The sequence below is a fragment of the Lonchura striata genome, chromosome 4, assembly GCF_050655825.1.
Source record: "Lonchura striata isolate lonStrDom1 chromosome 4, ASM5065582v1, whole genome shotgun sequence".
Taxonomy (NCBI): domain Eukaryota; kingdom Metazoa; phylum Chordata; class Aves; order Passeriformes; family Estrildidae; genus Lonchura; species Lonchura striata.
The window spans coordinates 70117211-70134886 of NC_140706.1; the positions used below are offsets into that span (position 1 = coordinate 70117211).

General features: G+C 43.7%; 3 protein-coding genes across 13 annotated transcripts in view; 1 reads left to right on the forward strand and 2 right to left on the reverse strand.

Moving 5' to 3' along the window:
• Positions 1–287, reverse strand: part of ALPK1 (alpha kinase 1) — a 33410-nt gene extending 33123 nt beyond the window's left edge. The window contains exon 1 of the mRNA XM_085578349.1: positions 11–287. The gene's annotated coding sequence lies outside the window, so the exon portion shown is untranslated. The remainder of the gene's footprint in view (positions 1–10) is intronic.
• An 18-nt stretch (positions 288–305) lies between these two features.
• TIFA (TRAF interacting protein with forkhead associated domain) lies at positions 306–3741 on the forward strand. 3 transcript variants are annotated; one of them, XM_085578359.1, is made up of 3 exons: positions 306–353; positions 571–670; positions 1539–3741. In XM_085578359.1, exon 3 carries the CDS (start codon positions 2543–2545, stop codon positions 3104–3106), a length of 564 nt encoding a protein of 187 aa, XP_085434485.1. In that variant the 5' UTR covers positions 306–353; positions 571–670; positions 1539–2542; the 3' UTR covers positions 3107–3741. The 3 variants fall into 3 exon arrangements, with proteins under 3 accessions (XP_085434485.1, XP_021387238.3, XP_085434486.1); XM_021531563.4 differs by having other exon boundaries at positions 2491–3741; XM_085578360.1 differs by lacking the exon at positions 571–670 and having other exon boundaries at positions 2491–3741.
• Positions 3742–4630: 889 nt separating this feature from the next.
• AP1AR (adaptor related protein complex 1 associated regulatory protein) lies at positions 4631–17401 on the reverse strand. 9 transcript variants are annotated; one of them, XM_021531566.3, is made up of 10 exons: positions 17181–17401; positions 13990–14038; positions 13418–13444; positions 12967–12992; positions 12486–12582; positions 11685–11783; positions 9772–9830; positions 8792–8865; positions 7929–8057; positions 4631–7056 (listed from the first exon to the last, which is right to left on the reverse strand). In XM_021531566.3, exons 1-10 carry the CDS (start codon positions 17255–17257, stop codon positions 6791–6793), a joined length of 903 nt encoding a protein of 300 aa, XP_021387241.1. In that variant the 5' UTR covers positions 17258–17401; the 3' UTR covers positions 4631–6790. The 9 variants fall into 9 exon arrangements, with proteins under 9 accessions (XP_021387241.1, XP_021387239.1, XP_085434480.1 ...); XM_021531564.3 differs by having other exon boundaries at positions 9772–9833; XM_085578354.1 differs by lacking the exon at positions 17181–17401 and adding an exon at positions 16884–17083.
• Positions 17402–17676: the final 275 nt, after the last annotated feature.

The following is a 17676-nucleotide window of genomic DNA, read 5'->3' on the forward strand; positions in this document are numbered from 1 at the left end:
TGCCGCTTACCAAAGCGTTTTACTCCTGGAAGCGTTCATTTGGGGGGGAAAAACCGGAATTATTTTGCCTGACAGCCCAGCCCGCGAACTTGTGATCCCTGACAGGGCTCTGAGCACATGCTCAGATGGCCCCGAAACCCCGGACAGACCCGCGGCTATAGTGCGATTCGCTGTAATAAATAATTTAACTCTTTAAAAAAAATTATTTTTTTTTCCCCTTTTATTTTTAAAGACGTTCCACTTCCGGCCCCGCAGCTTCCCGCCCCTGGCCCGCCCGCTCCGGCTCCTCCCGCCTCACGCTTCCCGCGGCTCCCGCGGGATTCCCGGGAGCGAGGAGCGCCGCACCCCGGCAGGTGAGAGCCGGGCTGGGCCGCCGTGAGGGAAGGAAGGGGGCGGGATAGATCGGCGGGCAGCCGGCATGTCGCCAGGCACTTCCCGTGGGTTCGGTCCGGGGCATCCCGGGCTGTGGGGTGGGGAGGTGGCGCCGAGCCTGCTCCGGGAGCCGGAGCCCGTATTCCCGTTGTTCTGCTGCCTCTGGAAGTGGGGGTAGTGGCACTCGCTGTCCCCTAGGAGAGGATGGTGAGGTGGGTTTGGCTCCGGTGGAGGTACGGCCGACAGAGCTGCGAGGGAGATCCACAGAAAGTTTCTTCCTCCTGGCCGATGCTCTCTGGTAAGTAGAAACTCCTTCAGCATTTACGTGCGGGAATGTTCAGTGTGCTCCTCCACCTCGGTGAGCCTTTGGGGCAGCACTGGGCAGCCGTGAGGGGATGCCTGAGGTGATTGTGGATGTGGATGTGGAGCCGGGAGATCCTCTGGGAGCTGCCGAGATCCAGGTTCATCAGTGGGTGCTGCCGAAGCAATGGGTGGCTGTTCTTTTTTAAATTAATGCAGCCGTCTGTAAAACTCGGTAAGGTGAACTACAGTGGCAAGGCACAGAAGTGCCTCTGCGGGCTGAACTGCAAACATAATGAAAGCGCTCAGTGGTTTCCCCCCTTCACCCAAAGATGACCTCGTGTAATATCCCCTGACCTCATGGAATATCCCCTTACCGGTGCAAAACAAGGAAGGGCAGAGCTAGACACGGGGCCGGTCCCTCCTGGCCCACCGAGGTGCTTCCAGCATCCCAGAGAGACCTGGGAATCCACAAGGAGGAGGGACTGATAATGGTGCCACCACAGCTTGGCTCACAGATGGCAAAGGAGTAACCTGCTACCAGGGCATCTGTCTGTATTCCTGCCAAAAGCACAGATGATATTTCCTAGCTTGTTTTAAAGGGAGCTCTGCTGAAAATTCTGTGTTTTCACTCATCATCTGTGCTGTTGCAACCTGCTTCAGTAGCTAAGATGAGGTTGCTGAGCTATTGTGTCAGAACTGTGGCTGATTTTGTGTTTAAGGTGCAGAGGAACCAGTTTTGAGGTTTCATACAGAAAATCATGCACTGATACACCAGCATGCACTATGCTTGGTGTTTGTGTACAGCGTGTAAAAACCACAAGTCAACTCCGTCATCACAAAACACAATCATCACTTCATTGCAGTGATGATTCAGCCAGTCATAAAGCTCTGAATGGAGCTGGTGAGCTCCAGATCTGTGTGAGACACACTGGGATCTTACAGCAATCTGGATGTAGAAACATCTGCTCTGTGTGATACCGGAGAAATGGCTGCACACATGTTCCTCTGGTGAGTAACTGGGAGCTCATTTGCTGGTTTCTACTTTCAGACAGCAAGACTTTTCTTTTCAAGGCTCAGTTTTAGTGCGGGAAGATGCTGGCCTTGCATTTAGAGAACCAGATGGCAGCCTTTCCTGAGCTGGTTTTATTAGGGTGCACTGCAGTCGCTCAGGCCTTGGAACAGAATTTGTTTCATAAGTATGTGGTCTCTGTGCTGCATGTGAAGAACTTTAAAAAACAGCACAAAACTATCAAACAAAAGAAAAGTAAATTTTTTTAGCACTTCTTCAGCAGCAGAGAGCTGGGGTTTTCCAACAGACAATGGGGAAATAGCTAGAGGTGGTGACAATTCCTCTTTTAGGTCTTGTGGACAGTCCAACTTTTGCATTCACTTTTTATGCAGTCACTTCTAAACACTTTCTGTGCAACAGGTCAGTTCAGTGAGCCCAAGGAATGCTTTATAAATATTTGAATTATCACTGCCTACACACAGACTGTTGGTAAAAGTCCCTTGATACCTTCCAGCCACAGGACACACCGAGAACAGGGCGCACAGGCCCAGCCACTAGTGCCTAACTCCATTTTAAGTCTGTCAGGCAAATCTTACTGCTAAATAACATATTTCTTGCAAAGATAAATCTGCCTGTGAGACCCTCACGAAGAGCTTGCTGGCAGCAGTGGTCAGTCGTGGCTGCTGAGCTCCCACTCCTGTGCTTTCATCATGTTTGTCGTCAGGTATCTGCAGGTTCTGTCCAGTGTAGAGCAGCACAGGAAGTATTTCAGTGCCACGCTCAAACCAATTTGTTGGGTTCCACAGCCGTTCCACGCCGTGATTTTGCCCTCTCCTGGTTCTGAGGGCTCCTCTCATCATGAGCTCCTTCGAGGAGGCCGAAACAGAGGAGACAGTGACGTGCCTCCACCTGACCTTCTACCACCCCGGCCAGGGCGAGAAGATGATGTTCCGCTGCCTGGATTTCTGCAGGCGCCAGCAGGTCCGGGCGGACGACACGGCCAAGTTCGGCCGCGATTCCAGCCTCTGCCGCTACAGCCTGATGGACACGCGCGTCTCCCGCATCCAGTTCTCCCTGCAGTTCTACAGGAAGCTCCACACCTCGGAGTATGGCTTTGAGGTCAAGAACTTGAGCAAGAAAACCAAACTGACCGTCAACCAAACGGAACTGGGTTACTTGAACAAAATCGAGCTGCCCCTGAAGTGCATCATCTGTTTTGGGGACTACCAGATCCTGGCAGAGATTCAAGAAGGGGAGGCCGTGGATTATTTTGAGATTCACTTACACTTGGCTGAAGCACCCATCTTACAAGAAAGGTGCCTGCCATCCCTGCAGCCTATACCCGAGAATGGCATTTCTCCTTCCTTTTCTCTTTCCCAAGGCAAAAGCCCCACAGAGATTGATGAAAACGAGCTGTACTAGCGGGGGGAAGGAGGCTGGATCAGGTTTTGTAGTCTCCAACATACACGGCTCTCACCTCAGCCCAGTGTTCTTGGCGGTGCTTGCTGACTGCTGCACATCAGTTTACTTGGTGTTTTCAGCACAGGCATTCCACAGCACTGCTCCACAGAAATGGATTCCTGCCACTGCCTTCACTGAGGGCTCTCTGATGCCCAGAAAGGTGTGGGAGGTGGGAGGTCACTCAGATCCATGGCAGCAGGTTCGAACTGTGGCCGCGTGCCTTGAAGGGACATTGAACAGTCATTAATACAGAGCATGCACAACAGGGTTTTTGGTCCCAGCCAAGGGGTGACACAATGTCTTGTTGCATATTGTACTTCGTGCTCTGCTTTGCACACCAAATTCCAAACAGTGTTTTTTGCGAGCCTAGGTTGTGACTTCACAGATTTCGCAACTTAGAAACGCTTTGTCCTTTTGAATTTATGTTTTTATTAGCTTCAAAGCTAAGTTTCTTTTTTATTTCTACTTATTTAATTAACTTTTTTTTTTTTGCAAGTTAACTACTTTTGCTTGTGATGTAGACAAACACATAGCATCAATGATCATGGTTTATAAAAATCCACATTAGTTTTGCAATAAATATATTTTGTTCTGTATTAAGGATTTGCTCCATTATATAGCTGCAATCTAGACGAATTTTTGGAGAATAAAATTATTTCCAGGACCATCCAGATAAGAGACTGTCACTGGCACTATTCCAGGCTTTCCAAAAATGCCATCACTCCAAGGTAAGAATTTACTTAAATACTTTCAGGAAGTTTTCTACCTCTACTCCTCTACCCAAACGTCTCTTAATTATTTTCTTGTCTTTTAAGCATTTTTCAGGTTGTTGCAGTTAAGTTTTTCTTTGTCAGGGGCTCAGCTTTTCATTGGCATTTGGCTTTTTTATTTTGTCAAATATTTTAGTTTGCTTGAAAGACACACTGGGGCAGGAGTTACCCATTTTATCATCCCTAAATATTAGGATGTATTTCAGCATTAATCATTCCAAGAAAACCATAATTATAACTGAGGGGAGGAACAGCTGATAGTAAGGCAACCAACCACAAGTGTGAGAAAGCCATGGGAGAGGCTATGAAACTCAAACACAGGTTAATGTAGGATTTGTCTCGTTCATCTCCTCTGTGACAAAATTACTTTGTTGCCATGTTTTCCAAGCCTGGAACCAGGCTCTGGTTTCCAAACAACAATCACTTGCTCAGCTGTATTTACTTGAGGTAAGAATCAACTGTGTAAAACACACATTAAAAAATGAGTTGTCCCCTATGACTACATTGATCTGACCAGCAAAAGATAATTTACACAAGGAAGGTTATTTTGCCTTTAAAGGGTGTGGCTACAGTTGCTCATATCCAACAGGAGAAGGGCTCCATGCTCCAAATTCCTCAGGTCTTCTGCAACAGGCCCTCAAAAGGAACACTGGAATTCAGCAGGGCTCTGACATGGCTGCCACAAACCCAGAAACAGATACCACACTGTCAAATGTAAGACTTGCTGAAAATTTTAATGACTTTTAAATTTGTCCAGATCGGCATTTTACAGTACCCTTGAACTGCTTCATGTGAGCTACTTATAGAATCCCTCCGTTTCTCAAATACCCACAGAGATAGAGAATCACTTCAAAAGTCACCCAGTGTGGTGCACTGAGTACTGCAAATGTTCTCATTAACCATGGCTACAGAACATGCCCATCTCAGAAAAAGCTGGAGTCAGCCTCCTTTTTCCTAAGTGCTTGTCTGTTCTAAGGGCAGGACTGTCAGCTGATTGACTTCCTCAAGGCATGGTCAGGACAAGGTCACCTCATGTTCCCTGGCCAGGAGAAGCAGTGACCGGGACAGGGGAGGTGACAGTTTCAGCAGGTAAAAAAAAACATGTTATTTACATGTTGAGGAAGTTGCCTTCCTTCCCATATGAATATATTATACAAAGAAATACCCAGAAGTCACACAGCAGTAGCTTAGGCCAAACCCAAAATATACATTTGATGTTTACAGATCTTTAAAGCTCATTACAAGTATTGCAAATATAAATAATGGCAGTAAAATATTTTCAGTGACACAGGTACAACTGAAGAGATGGAATGTTACCAACAGGATTCATCTGTTCTCTAGGTTATTTGTACACATTTAACCCCAGTGTGCAGTATTTTCGTTCCTTATCCACACTGTAATGACCCAAATATTCCAAATAGCTTCAGATGAGCTAAACCACATTTTTCACACAACTTTCACCGACACATTCAGGTCTGATGATTGACAGAGCAGGTTCATTACTTACCACGTGTTCCCTTTTACTCCAAAACAAAGTTAAACCCTGTCACCCTTTTTCCCCTGGAAAAATGAGACAGCTGCACAAAATAATGGCAGAGCAGAATGGCTTTACTTTGAAACTTTGGGGAAAGCTTGAGATCTGCAAGTACTTTGCAGGTTCTCTTTTGTTAAAAAGTAAGATTGACATGGAATACCGGGGAGACCACACAGCACAGGACAGCAGTGGTGCAGTCACTGAATATGAATACCTCCTTGGATTTCAGTCCCTATTAGAAGGATTAACCATCCACTTGAGAGGCACAGGAAAGGCAGAGCACTTCAACACACTGTTAAAACATGAATTTTTCTTCTTTCTTTTCAAAATGCAGAAGTAGAAATTCAGTCTTTAGGTTCTTGTTCTTCCCACCCCCAGCAGCAGAGCCATCATCCCTCCCCCACTTTGTTCACTGGATGTTGCTTTTCCATAACTGTTCTGGTCCAGTGGAATTATAAATTTTCCACAACTGAGGAATTTTAAGGACCACGTAGCAACAGAGGTTGGTCTGTTCAGGGGGGCTGGGAAAACAAGACTTTGGTCCTCCCAGTTCTCCACTGGTTAAAATTCCCATTTTAGTGACACATGTAGAGAATTTTTATTTTATTTTTGCTTTTCTATCTAGCACACGCTTACTAAGTCTGGCATGTTATTATACAAGGCGGTACCTCACCTAACCTGATGAGTTTTACTATGTTCATTGAGGTTAACCGTGCTTAGCGTGCAGTAATAAAAAAAATTAAAATAAATGGAAAAAGGACAACATAAGACTAGGAAGGCTTTAAGCTAGACAGACAGGGGAAAATCTGAAAATCTGCTATGTGTCAGATTTGTTTTGCAGCTCTTACTTTTGCACCCTCTAAACAGCTGAAGAGCAAGTCAAAAAGCACAGACCGGAAATAAAAATATTTTAAAATTATTTCTCTATCTTCAAGTATTAAATAAATTATACAGGACTGTTTCTGAGATAAATATTAGGCCAATGATGAATTTTAAAGCAAAATCAATAGAATCATCATCCAGGAAAAAAAAGGCGAGTTAAAATATAGATAAGTCAAAGCTGTGAAGCTCCAATTAGTGCAGATAGTTTTATATTAAATCCAGATACCCAGAAATATACACAATAGAATCATCCCAGTTTTCACAAAAGTGGAGAAGAAGGTAGATGATAAAATTGCACTTAGTTCTGAATCCATCCGGACAGCGAGTCGTTCCCGTCGCTCGCCGATCCGCGCGTAAGAAAAAGGGAAGCAGGTTACAAAAGAGCCAAGTGGCTTTGTGGCTGATTCCACTTCCCTTTCCAGCATTTGGTCACGGGCAGGGGCCGTGCTGGGATGGTCACTATCTGTCCTGGTGCTCGGAATCTGACAGCCTGACGTCCGAGGCCGACAGCTCCAGCACGGGATTGACGAAGCCGGCGTACTCGGAGTTGCCGTTGTCGTCCACGGCGGCGCTGACGAAGTCGTTCTCCCATTCCAGCCCGTTGGAATCGTCGGAGGCTGAGGCCGGGTGGCTCCCTGGCTTCCTGCTGTTGAACTTCAGCGCTGCCCGCAGGATGTCCTCCTCCGTCTTGGAGCGCTCCCGCACCGGGATCATCCTGTTCATGCCTGGCGTTTAACACACGCGCGTGAGAAACACGTCCTGGTGAGTTTGCACCTAACTTCTACGTTTCTCCTAGGAGAAACGAGGGTGGAATTTGGATAGATCGGAAAGGTCTTCAGTTTGTTTAATTCCACGCTAAATACGGTTCTGGTCACTGCTCAAAGACATCTAAGATTATTCTGATTTTGTCAGTAATTACGGACATTAATCACCTATTAGATTGGCTAAAAAACAATCTCTTGCTTATTTTTGGCGAGCCTTTCAATAGTCAAGGTCTCAACATTTTGGATAAAGTTTCAACTAAGAGCTTTTGCAGGTTTAGTAAACAAAAGAGCAGGTATTGGCAACAATGAGGAAATGCAGAAATACAGCAGTGATGATACTGCTGTATGATTGCTGGGATACTCCTTGGAATGCAGATCCAAGTCCCCAGTGAATGTTACAGTACAAGTAATAAGGGTTTTTCCCAAAATATTGTAGTCAGACTCCTGACCAACCTCCACATTTTGGAAGGAAGAACAAGCTCTTCCTCAGCTCCTGGCTCACGAGAGGGCAGCATTTCTTTACCATTACTTTTGTCAGGAGTCTACAAGTCAGTGCCACAAAATGCAGGGAAATGAATTTATTTATCTAGTGGAGTATCCTAATAAATGAATTCATTTAGGAGGGATCTCTCCACATTTATCAAAAATAAGGCAATTTTTCAGTAAAAATAATTTATAGTTTAAACCATTACAAACTTGTCAGAAATTCTATCAGAAACAAGTTTTAAATCACCTTCCCTTTTGAAAAAGACAAATGTACAATGAATGCAGCTTAAATTGTCAACATCTTTAACTCTGGAGTTCAGGATAAACCTGAAATGCAAGATAAATACCTTCTTCATCCTCCCACTCTAAATCCAATGAGGTGCTGTCATCGTTGCCACTCACTGATTTGGTTTTGGTCATCAAGTCACAACTGCTCTCCGTGTTGGGTGTCAGCACTGTGGCATCAGATGAAAGCCCTATTAAAAAAAAACCCATAATGTATTTTTAATTTGTAAATGTACTTGGATTTCAGGTTAAACATGCAAAAGTAAAATTTTAAATTAAGCTCTCATCGTGCTTTGTGACCCTTTAAACCTCAGGAATGCTGGAAAAGGCACTTTATCAGTTCAAAGAGTAATCAGTAGCTTATAAATAGTCAATATCACTGAGATATTGCCTAATTAGAACTAGAAAGGAGTTTAATAAGCTGTAAGCTTGGCTTGTATGAAGACTTGTAAAAATAAAACAAAACCCAAATCAACCCTCTCCTCCCCAAAAAACCAAACTACTCACACAGTCATCCACCTTAGTGGTTGTCATGTACCATCACCAAAACTTACAGATAAAAGCTTAGCAAATTGTTTTCCTTTAAAATGTTAGTGGATTTTTTTAGTACAGGCAGGCAAATTTACCTCTTGCACTTCATTACAAAAAAATTAAGCATTAATATGCTTCTAATTACTTTGCCAAGGGATGTTAAAAAAAGCTATAAACACACATCTGCATCTTCAACTGGTTTTATAAGAAATGTTCGCCACTATCTTTTATTTAACAGATAAAAAAAGATCATATTTTTAAATTACAGATACATGTATGCACACTTTGTATTTGTGTGCATAAACATAAAACTATAAATAATCTGTGTTTATCTAGGAAAAGAAGCAGCATTCTGTGCCCCTCAGGGTCCCTTAACATTTAAAGATGTGCTTACTACTACTTCGGAAAGCTTCATACTGGAATTTTGTATTCCTTAGGAAAGGGTCGAGGTCTTCCTCTGCCACAGAGCTGCAAGAACACAATTTTTAAAGCTTTAGAAACCTCCAAAGGTGCCATCAAAAATATGTTAATCCACATGCCCCCAGCTCTGTGCTACAAAGCACATGCACCCTGAACTAAACGTTTTATAAAATCATCTACAAAATGCCTTTCTATTCCTATTCACCACATCCTCTCCCAGTCCATGCTTCTGCTCAATTGTTATTAGTATTTTCAGTTAAAAATCAATTGAATAATTCAAAACAACTCTTCTCCTCTCTTCATCACTTTAGATAAAATCTCCTTAATTTTCAAATCACTTTTTAAGTAATGCATTCAAACCCTGCTCCTGCAGTCCATTGATTTTAAAATCTGGCCAGTTCCTACTCAGTTTTCTCAGCTCCTATTCTAAGTGTGCTTCCATAGCAAAATTCCTCCAGTCCCCATGTCTTCAGTGCATGAGTTTTTTCTAAACTCAAACACCATTCCACTGTAAATGTCTCCACTTTTTTTTTTTTAGCTTGTTTTCCCCACCATCACCATTGAACACAGAAGATGGGAATGAAGAGACTTAAAAGAAACAAAGACTTAAATATTTAATAAATAAATATAATTAAGAATATTAATGAAGGAACAGGCAGACTCTTAAGCCATTTAAATAGTGTGCTTCTATTGGGTTTTTAAAACAGGCTCTGAACAATAAAAGTATGTTTATATTAGCTGAAATTTTACATATAAACACCTTCTTAAAATACACCACTGGATTTTGTGTGTGTAAATATCTGTTAGCAGCTGGGAGTAGCACTGTATGCAGCAGTCTAGTAACTCCAGCGTGAACCAGAATGAGCCCAAAATACCCCCTAGCTTTCCAGATGAGGAACAGGAGTACAGACAGGGAAGAGTCTCAGTTTTCATGAATAAAATCTGGTCTCTTACCTCTGGAACTCTCCATTGTTAACAGCATGTGCTCTCTGCGTTATCCTGTGCTGCCTACGCTGCTAGCGAGAAAAGCGGATCGTTGAAAAAGCTGAACACTCAGAGCTCTCAACACTTCATCCTATTTTATGCACCCCCCAAAAAAAGCCCATCAGTTTTTAGAAACATGGACACCACCTCAGTCAGGACTGCACCTGTTTTGTCTCCTTTTCTTCTTAAAGTGTTTTCAGTGCACAATAAACACCTGGGTGATGTTGGTTTTCTTTTGCTTCGTGCCCAGGAACAGCCACCCTGCCATTTAAAAGATAAATATTTCCTACAAATCCTTTCATCCCTGTGCAAAGCAGTGCTGCCATCTCCTCTGGCTGTCTCCATCAGCACTAAGTGCTTCATCTATATTAATAACAGCTTTGCTGCCTTGCAGGGCCAAAAATATTAATAACTCTGCTACTGTCAACTTCATCTGAGAACTGCTCTTTGCTTCGGGTGTGGGGAGGTAACTGCACTGGATCTGGTGTTTTTCAGTCCCAAGAGGATGATGGTGGGTGGTGTTTTCTGGCACACTTTGCATCTTGGATATTTAAGTAATAGTAATTGCAGGTGGAAATGAGCAAACGGGGAGTGTAGAGAAAAAAGTGGAAGCAAAAATATCACGTTGTGCTAGTTAGAGGTGAAAAGATTCAAGAACGCAGAGAGGAACAGACAGAAATTTGGCACAACACAGTCAACAAATCTGTCAAAATCAATTACTGACACATGCATCGATTTTCTTTCAGGATTCCTATACCCACTTAATACCCAATATAGATTATCTCCCCATTTTGCCAGGTCACATCCCAATATCCAGCACTGCCAGTTCCAGGACACACACATATTAAAATTCCCTGCTGTTACAGACACTGACATTTAGTAGGGCAACATCAGCAAGCCAAATGAGCTTTCAGAGAGCTTGCCATACTTCCAGGGAAAAAGCAATTTTCCCATTTGTGCCCACAAACAGCAGGGAGATGAATGATGCATTCAAAAATAGCTTCCAGTTCATCTAGAAGGGCTAAGTGCTCAATGCATATCTGGACAAAAACGCTTCCTTAAGATCCTTATAATCCTTATGGGTTTTGAGGAGGCTGTTTGAGCAGGAGATAAGTGGTACTAATTTTACACCACGAGGAAATTAAAATCTCTACAATCCATTCTGTCTTAGGTCCCGACTAAAAGAAGTGCATATTAAAAATACTTAAAGACAAGAAATACAGCATTTCTTGCACAGAACTTCTACAAAAATCCGTTAACACGATTAAAAAAAAAAAATCTACTTTTGCTGGCTTTTATATAGATCAAAAGTGGTAAGAAAAAAAACCCCAGCAGGCAAAAAGGTCAGAAATAATTAACCCTCCCACACCAAATGGCAAGTGGAGAGAAAGAAATGTGAAATGAGAGCTATAGGTAGTGACATAGAAATTAAATGAAAACTCCAGAGCAGGGTCTATACGAAACACAAAGATAAGGAGCAATACAGTGCACAAATATATAAAGTATATTTTACAAGTCTAAATGATGTCTGAATTAAACGTGTGCTTAATTTCAGGGGTATTTTTACCCCAAAGCCATCACAGATCATTTTTACATTTAAGATCAGTAACTTCTGCATATTATATAAGAAGAGTGTGAAGCTAATTATAGATTAAAATTATATCTCATTCAAAATCTATACTTGGCGACAGAAGCTGTTTCAAACAATTATGGTGATTTTCAGCTGTTCCAACCAGCTGTACTTTCAGATCTTGTATTTCTTTCTCTACTTTGCAAGCCAAAGCCTTGTCAGGTCTCCTGAGATGGGAAGGGTATCAGGGAAGTCTGCATAGATGGGAACAGGACAGAGGCTCTCATATATATTGGGGTCTTTTCCCCCTCACCTCCAAGAGCTTTTTCTGCTTTGCTGCCCTGGCTGCTTGACGTTGTGCAGCATATAAAGCCTCCTCTTCTAGTCTTAACTTCTCCTCTTGTAAGGCTAACTGTGTATGAACAAAACAGTAATGGTTAACAAAAGCAGAACCTATCTACCTTCCTATTAATAAAACCATAAGTGCGAGAAAACAAAAGAAAAGCAGCTAGAAAAACAAAATAAAACAAAATTGACTACAGCTAAAGCATTAACTGGATTTAACAGCTTCCCTCCCCGCAAGCGAACAGCCCGAGAAATTTAGGTAACTACTGAGAAAAAATTTATTATTAGTGAACTGCTGTAATGCTTTTTTCTATTTTTTCATGGACTGCACAGTGAAAGATTTAAAGATTTTCAGTTCCATAGGCACTTTAGATTAAAGTTCATTCAAGTTCTACATTGTATTCCACATCATATTCCATTAACTGCTGCAGCACTAAAACAGAGTAACAAATTATTTGGGTTTTTTTCCCTTAAGAAAGTTGTGGAGAAAATTTAGCACACGAAAAGTTGATTCAGGATTATTCCCCATTTGGTCTTGTCACTGAAGAAAGGGTCCAATTTAAGAGATCCTGGTCAGAAACCCAGCCTGTTCATTCCATTTTTCAGCTAAGAGCTATTAAAAACAAGTAATTTGTGCACCCAGTAGGCTAAAAAATACCAACTGATGAACAAAACCCAATTGTTCCATGTGAGTGGAATCTCCTAGTGTCCATGACTCATCCTAACATTTTTGGAAGGAAAACCATTTGTACTCACTGTGACCACTTACCTCTGTCTGAAGCTTCAAATCAACAACTCTCTGCTTTTCAGCGATGGAGTCGTAGTGTCTCTCTTTCAGGTCTGCAATTTCTTCCTCAGTCAGAGGCCTGGGGAAACACAAAAAAAGCTCCATCTATTATTCATGCATGACAACCCACATCTGCACTTTGACTTGTCTGTGTGGACTTTCCTGACCAGTCCTTTAAGGCAGATCCAACAGGCTGTGCCTGTGGCCTGCTCCTCCTGAAAGTTCCAGTTTGTTCCTCACTCTCACAATATATATTATTTATATCTTTACAGAAAGTATATTTTCAGAATCATCTCCGCTAACGGAACTACTGGGATAGAACCATTACCGTCACTGCAGTCCATATCTCACTTTTTTTTTTCCTTACTTGTTTTTGTCCCTCATTTTTCCCTTACTCCATTTTGTTTAGTGTTCACAGTGGGACAGCAGAGGGAAGGAGAGGTCCTCAGTCTCAAAGTCTTACCTGTGACTGCTTCCTGGGCTTTCCCCCTGTTAACATAAATAAAGAAGAAAAGTCTGATTTTTGTAAATGCAGAGCACTTCCAGAACTTCCCTTAGCAGAGCAACCCACGTCCATTTCTGTCTCAGACTGAGGATACTTGCTGAGTCTTATGCAGGAGCAAATTCTCCTTTGAGTCTTTCCAAACACACTTTCCCCCCACACCTCTTCTTTTCTTTCTTCCCAAAGTCCATAGTGCCCCCTTCCTTAATGGGTTATTTCCCATACTCTCCAAAACCAATCTCTTAGATCTTTATCCAAAGCCTTAAATTCATATTTCCAGTGCAAGGAAAACTGAAAGTAAAAAAAAAAAAATCCCATGATTTAAGTCTATAGCTCAGCTTAAAGTAGGAGGAAGATTCAAAATTTTTAAGGATTTTACAAGCAGGTTCCACATAATGCCCCAGGTACTCACCTCATCACTTTCCACCAGGTTCTCAAACTGCAGAGGAAAAAGAAATAATTTTTACAGCTCAATATAATGAGTCACTAAAGACACACAGCAAATATGATTGCATATTTGATGTGTCTTGTAAAAACAGTACTCCAATTCTAACAGTGGGACTGTAACCCTACTTTCAGAGGTATTTTATTTTTAGAGTTGGACCTTCTTACCAATGTCTCTCCTCCTAAAAGGAGAAGAGTCCTAATTAAATAACAAGCATTCTAAGCTGCACAAACTCATCCAGCAGAAGTTCAGCTGTCACATAAAAAGAAAAAAAAAAAAAGCAAATAGAAATCCTCTGCACTGGTTTTCAGTATAGTAATCTTAAATCTAGTCAGTGCATCAGAAACAGAGGTCAGCACCTACAGCAAAACTCCTTACTGAGCTAAAATCTGGGAGGAGAACAGCACCTCCTTTTTGCAATCTGGGCTGGAATATCCCAGAATATTTCAGTGTTCGTGAACTGCAGAAAGTGTTAAAGGCATTGCTAGGATTCAGCTTTTCCCACTTTTTCTTAAATAGCTAAAAATCTAAGTACTCACCTCTATAGTGAAGTGTTCTCCTGTTGAACATGTTCTAAAATACTTGGATCTGGAAAAATAAGTTTACAGTTAGACTGCAGAAGACTTTTCCATATACAGCAGAAGGTAAATGAGCCTGAGAATTTAAAATAGATTTTAAAATATGTTAAACATAAAATAACAACAAAATCTTCATGTGTTTAGCACATTGACTTATTAACTGGAGCTCTGCATCCCTACTACAGCAGACAGAGGCAAAAGCATGTAAACATCCTCTGTAGAACTGGGGAAGAAAACAAAATCCCGAGAGATGAAATCACTGTCAGGATGCTGGACTTGACATTTACAGACTATTAGCATGTTCTGCAATCCCTGTAATACATTTTTCCTAGAAAAAAACATTGTTCCAGGCAACTTCTGAAAATGCTGTTGCTCACCACGGCACTTAACTCTTTCCTGGCATCTTGTACCTCATCAGTGTGAAACAATACAATCTATTTTGACAGCTTGGCTGAGCCTCAGAGAAAAACACCCAATAAGAGGTCAAGGAAACTCTTTTAAGCTTAAAAAAAAAATTATCACACTCTAATTTTATACAGGGTTTCTTCCCCTGATTCTTTATTAAGAATTCTTCCTATTTTATTTTAATTTTTTTGCAGAGGACAGTTAGCTCTGTCCTCTACAAAACCCAACACAGTGTTAAGTTACCTGAACACATTTTTACCTAGCCAAGGAGGTTTGGCCATCATCCAGAAGAACATTCTAATGTAAACACTCTTCAGTGCAACATCCATTTCATCGAGCTGTTTCCAAAACCAGGGTTTCCAGTTACCAGTGCTGACTGGTGCAAGGAATAAAGCCAGGGCCTCAGGGATTTCTACACTTGCATGAAAAGATCGTTCAGCACTTGCAACCAACACCAACCCTGTGACACACCAGCCAAAGCCTGAATTGTTTTAACTGTATCCTGTTTCATCTCCATCTCATTTTCCTTTGGAAGCCAGTGAAGGGAGTGTCTCCCCTGGCAACTTGTTGCACTACCCACTGGTTCCTTCTTGCACAACCTTTCCTGCCACTAAAGAACCTTTTCCAGAGAATTCACTGCTGGGAAAGCAAAGAGGAAAGGCCACTTTCCTCTCTGGAAATCAAGTAGTACGTGACAAAGATAATTGGGACATGTGGCATGAGCACTTAAGAGTATTTTCACTGCTGCCCTTCTCTGTAATTTGGTGTGTAGGAGCCAATAACATTAAGCATCTCATCTAACAGCACTCTGGACAGGAAATTGTTCCAGGGCCATCTACACTGTTACCAAACGTGTCATTCCAGTCTGCAGCACCAGGCTTTAGGTAACTACTTCCAACTTCCCAAGCACTCAAGCTGCAGTCAGCTTAGCTGCAAGAACTGAGCAGCAAACTAAATGCACTGCAAGCTCCCTAAGTGTCATCACAAGCAGCCCAACAGCAAAGCCAGCTTTAGAAGAGCTACTCTTTCAGCAGCTCCTTCAGCTGCTTGCTGAACAGGGCATCAGTCCCAGAAAACTGAATTCTGTGCCAGAGTTTGAGCTCAAAAATCGCAGAATTACAGAAGCTTGAGGTCAGTAGGACAACAAACAGAAGACCCATCAGCTTCACCACTACCCAAAACTTCATGTGAAGTATTAGCAACCTATGAAAGTGTTTGCACTTTTTATAATTCTCACTTAAGCTCTACTTTTAAAAACACTTACTAAAAACTCTATACTTAGTTGTTTAATAAGGAGTTTATCTCTTACAGGCAAATCTTGGAGCCTATAAAGATAATGAAGCTGGGGTGGGGGGAGGATCTGAGTGATTAAAATAATCATTAAGTTGATAAGCTACATTTTTACATTATGGTGTTCCAGAAACAGCCAAATGTGGACAATGTGGTATCAATCTCACTTGCAAACTTTACAATACGCCGTATTTTACAGTTTTGGTTTTAACAGAATTCCCTGCTGAGTGGAAGGAGAATAACCTCAACACTGATACTGCTCTGTAAACTACCACCACCACACCCAGAAAACAAACCTGCTCTGAAACACAGAGGCCAGCAGTTCTCTGTACATTTTATATGCCTCAGACTTTCACTGCAGCTTGTGCAACACCTGGACAATTAGACAATCCCGCAGCAGGCAGTAAGATTTGTTTCACTGGTAAGGACAGCCTGCTATTGGACTAACAACATATGCAGTGATTGCCACTAAATTTTTTGTCACTAAAGCTGTCACTAGATTTGCCTGCTGAATAAAGGGGTATTGGCATGTACAAGAAGACTCAGCAAAACACACAGGAAGAAGAAGCTTTCAAGTTGTGCAGGAAGAAGCTTTCAAGTACTGCCTGGTGTTCTCAAAGCACAACAAACTGCTGCTTCAGTGCCAGCTGTCAAGGCATTGGAAGTGTTCTCATCCCCTCTGGTGGAGCACTAAAAATACAAGCAGGTATCCTCTACGTGAACTGCTCTGGATTTTCACCCCTGTCTCTGAGAAGCAGCTTGTCTGGAAGGTGAGACTTGCCTGCCAGAGCTGATGTGCAGCAAGAGGCCACGAGCTTGCATCATGTAAACTGCTCAGCAGATCTGCTGAGAACCATTTCTGTCCTAACACATCAGAAATAAGTGAATCCAGTACTGGGCAGGATATGGGAAAACCTCAAGCACTTCCCGTTTGCAGAGCGCTTTTCCGTGAACTGGTTGTCACACGTTTCCAAGAGATAAGAATTTGAACCGTTCTGCAACAGACATGAGTTCATCTGAACCATTCTGCTCCTGATTTATCCCAACAGCGTCTCAGCCTCTGACTCACAGCGAAGACGAGATCACATTGCAGAAAACCGAGTTTTTTTTTTCCATCTTTCGCACAAGCACGGCCGCCTGCACGGCTTTCGGCGACTGACCTGAAAAACCCCTCTGGGCATCTCCTGCCGGAAAAACACCGGGGCTGAGGAGCCGGTGACCCTGGAAGCGCATGAGCCCCGACCGCACGAACCGCGCCGAGCCCGGCGGGCTCCCGGCGCCTCCATCCTCCGGGATGCCGCGGCTCCCGAAAGGAACGGGCGCCGGGCGCGCCCAGACCCCGCATCCCTGCCCACCCTGCCACCCGCTCCTGCCCCACGGGGAAGGCGGAGCCGCCGGGCCCGGCACCTCCCCGCCCCGGGGAGGGGAAAGGGGCAGCCGCGCTGGCTGCTGCTCACCCTCCGCCGCGCTGGATGCGGCCGGGATCCCTCCGGAAGAACAGCCCGCAGCACCACTGCGCCCAGCAGTTCCCCATGGCATCCTGCTGGCCGCAGCTCCTGCTGCCTCCCGGCGGGCTCAGGCCGCCCCGGCCGTGGGGAGGGGCGGCCGCGGACCCCCGGCAACAAAGGGCCGGCACAGCCTCATGGCTGCGCAGGGACGGGCGGTGCTCGCCCCGACCGCCGGCACCGCCCCTGCCGCCGGCGTCACCGGCGACATCGGCCCGCCCCTCGCCGGGACCGTCCCAGCCCGGCAGGATCCCGCCCCAAAAGCGGCTTCCCCCGGGGCCCTGCGCGGCGGGGTCGTCTCACGGTAGCCCGTGCTTTGACAGGAGGAACGTGTGGCAGGGTCCCCGTGGGCAGGATGGAAAATGGAGTTTTGAAAGGAGAGGAATCCCGCTCAAGGTCCCTGTTATTATGAGTGGGAAAAAGGGGTGTCCCCCCAATTATCGAGCCG

Bases quoted from the DNA above. Each gene is read 5' to 3' on its own strand.
- TIFA (XM_085578359.1), top strand. From the start codon at position 2,543: ATGAGCTCCTTCGAGGAGGCCGAAACAGAGGAGACAGTGACGTGCCTC.
- AP1AR (XM_085578353.1), bottom strand. From the start codon at position 17,068: ATGCGGGGTCTGGGCGCGCCCGGCGCCCGTTCCTTTCGGGAGCCGCGG. The intron at 13,445-13,989 runs GTGAGTACTTAG...TTTCCTCTGCAG, and splicing joins GAGAACACTTCACTATAGAG to TTTGAGAACCTGGTGGAAAG. The intron at 11,784-12,485 runs GTAAGTGGTCAC...GTTCATACACAG, and splicing joins ATTTGAAGCTTCAGACAGAG to TTAGCCTTACAAGAGGAGAA.